At 44.0% G+C, this 6386-nt stretch overlaps 1 protein-coding gene across 2 annotated transcripts in view; it reads left to right on the top strand.

The window, feature by feature from the left end:
- Positions 1-6386, top strand: part of inppl1b (inositol polyphosphate phosphatase-like 1b) — a 28493-nt gene that overhangs the window by 1341 nt on the left and 20766 nt on the right. For both annotated transcript variants that reach the window (XM_080746375.1, XM_080746374.1), the window contains 3 exons: positions 1754-1817; positions 4661-4799; positions 6016-6142. In XM_080746375.1, the coding sequence (XP_080602501.1) occupies positions 1754-1817; positions 4661-4799; positions 6016-6142 (330 nt within the window). The remainder of the gene's footprint in view (positions 1-1753; positions 1818-4660; positions 4800-6015; positions 6143-6386) is intronic.

Raw genomic sequence — 6386 nt, 5'->3', positions numbered from 1 at the left:
GCACGCACACACACACACACACACACACACACACACACACACACACACGTTCTTAAATCCATCTTTCTCTACATCCTCCCAAACTCTGCTCTTTCCTTCTCCTCTCTGTTTGTTCTATTGGCTGCTGTTGGTCAGTTAAGCTATTCTTAGCTCCTGTCATCTTGCCTCATGATGATAATGATTACTTTGTGATCATTACACACACAACAACACAACGAGTCCATTCCCTCACCTGCTCCCCAGTTGAAATGTAAAAGAAGTGCAATTTAAGCAACTTTGTCCTTTCAGCTGCAACTGTAAACATATGACGTCAGCGTTTATGCCTTCATGGTTTGACCTACAAACCTTCCAGTGAAAGCTGGTGGAAAATGTGGATTTAAAAGGATCTTCTCTATTTCCTATAGAGGCCTATTTCTTTTGTGTAGTGTTTGTTGTGGCCACCCATTCACTAGACTTATGTGGATTAACTGTCATTATTGTGTGATTCTGATTTTATGGACACACTGGTCAGGATTTGAACCAAGCACATTCTGAGGCACCTATACAAAACGATTATTATTGATCCATTATTGATCCAGTCTTGTAACACAAAAGGCAGGCTGGAGTTTTCTTTTACCACTTTTGGATAAAAGGAGTACTACAGAGTAAAATGTACATTTTAGTTTTCCCTACTGTGGCAGGTAGGATGGCAGACAATTCTCAACCTCTGTAGAATGTCTCAAGGTTCAAAGTTCTGTGTCTTGTGTACAGGCACATAAGAGTAAAAAGTACTTTTGTTCAGGTCCTTGCAGGAAATAAAGACGGATAGATATAAATGTTTGCTTTATAAATATATACAGGTGTCGATATAAATGATATAATAGCAGCCAGTGTATAGTAGCAGTTAGCACCAAATAGAGACAGAGTCTGCATCTGTGAATGGATTCAGCAGCTTCCCTCTCGCTGTCATCTCCATCAGTCTCACTCTACACCCTGCCAGCGGGCAGCAGGGAGAATGCTATTATGACTTGAGGGGCAGCTTAAGGGCCCGGGTCAAGGGCATATAAACGAATGTATACATGTATATATAATATATATGCACATCACAAGCTCCACTCCAGTGTGGTCATCATGCCGTCGAGCTTGCACGCTCCTGGAAGTCTCGGTCGGTCCCCGCCGCCGCCGCCGCCGTTTCCCCCACCTTCCCCTCCTGTCTTCCCCGGGGCCCCTTGGAGGAGGGCGGGGAGCGCCAGTGACCACACCGCTCTCGCTGCTGCTCATCGGCCCGAGCCAGACACATTCCTGAAAGCTGAGCCTGGCTGCTTACGCTGCTCCCTTTTTCCTTTAACCCCCCAGCCCCCCCACCCAGCCCCCCTACACACACACACAATTTTTCCAACATTATTATTTTTTTTTGCTTTCTCTAGTTCCAAAGTTCCAACGCTGTATTGTTCTTCTGTTCCTCGCTGTGCCACAGCCTCTGGCTTGTTCCTCCAGTCCTGCTGTCTTCAGTGATGGACAAAAAGCGATGACACAGCGCTGTATTTTACCTCACCGGGGTCTGAAAATGAGACGCTACATCAGTAATGTGTGAAATCACTGGCGTCTTGTTGTGAAAGTTTTACGGCGTCTTTAACTGCCGCCGAAACATCTGGTCTTTATTTTAACGCCGAATTGAAGCTCATTCTCTCTCTTTTTGACTGCTGTTGCTATAAGTGTAATTGTGGCAAGGCTGTATAACGGAATGACTTTCCGTTTTCTTTTTTGTTTACAGATTCCAACGTCACGTTCACACATATCGCATTCTCCCCGACACTGAGGGTCTTCTGGCCGTGCAGGTGAGGATCCATGTTTGCTCCCCTCTCAGCATTACAAAGATGAGAGATTCACGCACGCACGCACACACACACACACACCCACACAAACGCACACAGCCACAACCAACCATGGAACAAACTGTAAGTACAGTGCAGAACAACGGGCCCGTCAGATGGCCCGTCAGATGGCCCGAAGCGGCGAACAATGGTTTTGTTCTCTTGTTGTGAGGAGGAGAACAGGGAATGCGTTTGTCATTCTTTTTCTGTGCTGGATCTGTTAAAAAACTGCAAGCCGAGGCCTTGTTGTTTGAATAGCATCTCTACCATGAGGCTGCATGCTTGGAGCATGATCTCAGCTGCACAGAGGGGAAATTGTGTGTGTGTGTGTGTGTGTGTGTGTGTGTGTGTGGGTGCGTGTATGTATGTGTGTGCGTGTATGTGCGTGTGTGCGTGTGTGTGTGTGTGTGTGTGTGCGTGCGTGCGTGTGTGTGTGCATGCGTGTGTGTGTGTGTATCAGAGATTCCTACTCTACCCACACATTGGGTCATTGACCGATGGGTGGGTTTATTTGTTAAGTGTGTGTGTGTGTGTGTGTGTGTGTGTGTGTGTGTGTGTGTGTGTGTGTGTGTGTGTGTGTGTGTGTGGGTAACGTGGATTCATACATAATGGGTCCGTTGGACGATGTGAGGCTCAGTCATGGTGAGTGTACGTTCTTTAATAAACACCAACCAGAGTCGGTTATTTAATTTAGTTTTCATTATCAAAGAGGAGAAAAGTGCAATTTAGGACAAACACACACACACACACACACACACACACACACACACACACACACACACACACACACACACACACACACACGCAAAGACACACACAGAAAAAGAATGTTCAAGGGGCAAACCACAAGCCAGCCTCTGCATTCTTTAACAGTGTCTGCTCAGTAAAACTCAGAGAGCTCAGTCAAGGATTGTCTCTCACAGTGGTGGAAAAAGTACTCAACTCTGTTACAAGTCAAAGTCTGGAATTCAGAAATTGACTCGAATTACTCGTAAAAGTACAACAGTATTGGCATCAAAATGTAATTAAAGTACCAAAGGTAGAAGGTACTCATTATGCAGAATGTTTTCAGGTGTATAAAATGTATTAATATCTTTTGAAAATCTCCCAATCTACTAGCTCACAATCCATTGCATCGCGACATAACTAGTAACTTTTCAAATATTTGTTGAGGAGTTAAAGTATAATATTGGCCTCTCAGATGTAGTGGACTACTCAAGTAAAATACAAATACCTCAAAACTGTACCGTACACCACTGGTCTCTCAGTCATTATCAAGGCTTGGACCTTTTCAGGGTAACAATACCAAAAGCTGTTCCACCTTTTCATGTGTTTCCACTGACATTCGTCACAGTGCCTTGGACTGCATTCGCTCCACTATACTCGCAAAAAATATATTGTACGCTTTGACTTTTTTGTTTTTCTATGAGGGCAATGGAGATATTTTTGGGGCTACTTTGCCTCTCGCTGTCTCTTTTTTTCCCCCTCTCATTGCTTTGTAATTGCTTTTCAAGAGTTCCTTGCGGGATGAAAAATTGAAAGCATCTACTAGCCTATTTGAAGATTTCCTGGCAAAAGCGCCAAGTACTGTACCTCGTGTCCAAAAAAGAGGAAAAAAATAAAAAGGTTTCTGTCACCACACAATGAAAACAAGAGTATCTAAAATAAGTTCTGCCCTGAGAGCCCCAAAGCAGGGTTGCCAACACTCCTGAATTCGGCAGGAGTGTCCTGAATTTTGACCCCATCTCCTGCCATGCTCCTGAATTGTCATTTCCCCTGAATTTCTCCTGGATTGGGGGATTTCCGTGGCTTTGTAACACGTGTCATTTCGCCTGGATTTGGTATCAAACTCCAAAAATGCACCAGAACACAGGACATTACATCTATGTTCAGACCCCCAGACCCCCCAGAAGAAAGGCAAAGATTTTGAAAGTAGTCGATCCCCAACGCCTCTCTGTGTGAGATGTTGTGAGCTTGTAGATCTGCTATTTTCACAATATAATGTAAAGGCTCAATTCCTACTTTCCAAGTGCTTATCAAATATTATTATTTTAGGGGTCACGGCCTGAAAAGATTGAGAATTACTAGAGCAGACACTTGGTCAGGCCATTTTTTTTCACCTGTCTTGCAAATAGACATGTCTTCCATAAGCCTCATTCATAGTTAGTTGTCTAGCTCGCAGAAAACAGACGATCTACAAGCTCAGAGAGATTGTGTATTAGCTATTTTCGTTGCGCAACAAGACACCCACATACAGAGTATAAACTCAGCCATTAGTTTCACCCAGTGACTGGGGACTGGCCACCTTTCTGTGCCCATCTCAAACATAGGTACAGCAAGTTGAGAATGAACAGGGCGCTCGGATATTAACATGATATAAAACATTTATGTTCCATTTGATGCTTTGTACGCATATGATTTGATGCATTGATGAAGTCAATTAGTAAATCATAAGCGTATATAGTAGCACCAGTATGCTGCTAGCTTGCCTGTGTTGCATGTCACTGACACGCATATTTACAGTTGAGCTTTGTATTGTAGGTAGTGTTTTGGGTCATCACAAGCATACATGTCATGTTTGTGTGATCATAAACTTTAAAGCTTACCCAGTGAAATCCTCAGTGTAAGGGTCCATCTGGGTCAATCAATTCTTTTTTCGAGTTAAGGACAGTGTTATGTACTCAAAGTTGTGTATTGTGTGTGTGTGTGTGTGTGTGTGTGTGTGTGTGTGTGTGTGTGTGTGTGTGTGTGTGTGTGTGTGTGTGTGTGTGTGTGTGTGTGTGTGTGTGTGTGTGTGTGTTCTGCAGACCACACAGGGTGTGCAGGTCAACTGTTTCCGTACCGTGGAGGACCTGGTGTTGGGGTACCAGCACCCCCATAAAGGGCTGGTCACTCCACTCATCTACCCTGTTTATCGTGACACAGACACCGGGGAGGAGAGCTCAGGTAGGTGTTATAGCACTATTAGTTGTTAGTACACACAAATGTTTACTGTGTCCGTATGTTGACCTGTGAAGTTAGGACTCAATATTTTCACAGGCATCAGAAGAACATCATAAGAAGACCTGCCTTTGGGTTCTGAGGTCTCTTGTTATCTTTATTGCCTTTATTGGATAGGACAGTAGACTGACAGGAAATGGGGGGAGAGATGGGGAGTGACAAGCGGCAAAGGTCGTCCGGATCGGGAATCATAACCGACGCCGCCGCCAGGCATCCATGCCTATGTCGTATGCGCCTGGACCAGTAGGCCAGCGGGCGCCCCAGGTCTCTTGTTATCTAACTATAATTTACGCACGTCTCTGCGTGCATGTTTCCAGAACTGTCTGACCAATCATCCTCAAACCTGCCGCGTGTAGCACAGAAGACCCGAGGAATGCAGTGCCCAGTGTGAAGTCGGTCAGCTCTGCGGTTGTCCGGAACCGCTAAATTGGACAAAATGTCCATATATGGACCTATAGTGGCATATACGGATCAAGTTGGGAATGCATTCCCACTCGGTTTGCATAACCGGGTGGAAATGCATTCCCAACTTGAGTAGGAGTGTATATATATATATATATATATATATATATATATATATACTGTATACTGTATATAAAAAAATGCGTAAATCTCTGTCCGTCCAGCTTTCACCAAAATAATCTCGAGAACCGTACAACCGATCGACTTCAAACTCGCAGTCCATATTGCAGAACACCTGAAGGATTGATGTAATGAGTTAGAAGTCAGTCAGACTGGCCGTTGTACAGAACCGCCAAACAAGCCAATGTACCCATATATGGGCATACAGTATGGATATCCTGTTGTCCAGAAGAAGAGATTTGACCATTATACCTATATACAGGACGTCTCTGTATCTGTCTGTCTGTGTTTTCTTGAAACTGGCTGGAAATGATCATTAGGCTGTCCCGAAGACAAAATGTCAATGATCAAGGTCACAATACATTTCAAGGTAAAAATTACAAAACTGTCTTATCTGAGGAGTGGTGAGATGTAATGTAGAACACAACACTCTGATGTGGGGTTTGCAACTCCAGGTGCCTTCTTAAAAAATCGGATGGAAAAAAAAAGATCACAGCTGAGAATGTGTCTTTGCATCTGCCCTTGTCCCACACTATTAACTGTTTAAAGTTTTGACATCATACTTTGTTTGGATGGACAGATGATGAGAAGCCAGCCCCAGTTCCAGTGTCAGCCAACAACACAGTGCCTTCCACAGGGCTGCCAGTGTCACCGGCACCACCTAACACACCTTTCCTGAACAAGTTACAGGAGCTGACTGCACCCAGGTACTTTATATGTAACCACTCAAGTCCTATTTTATGGACGAATCCACAGAGCGCTGCCCTGTAGTTGCAGTGTCACAGTGCCAAGCAGTGCCGTTTGTGTGGATTCAGCTATACTTGGTATATTCTAAAATAGTCGACCTTGAAGCTTGTGATCATTGTAAGCGTTTAGATCTGCTATTTTCCCAAATAAATAAAAAATAAATAAAGATTGTGAAACCTAAAAAGAAATGTGACAAATTGTGAA

Source organism: Nannobrachium achirus, assembly GCF_963921795.1.
Source record: "Nannobrachium achirus genome assembly, chromosome: 17".
NCBI classification, from domain to species: domain Eukaryota; kingdom Metazoa; phylum Chordata; class Actinopteri; order Myctophiformes; family Myctophidae; genus Nannobrachium; species Nannobrachium achirus.
Note: the sequence above shows the minus strand (reverse complement) of the source record. Positions and strands in the feature narration are given on the sequence as shown.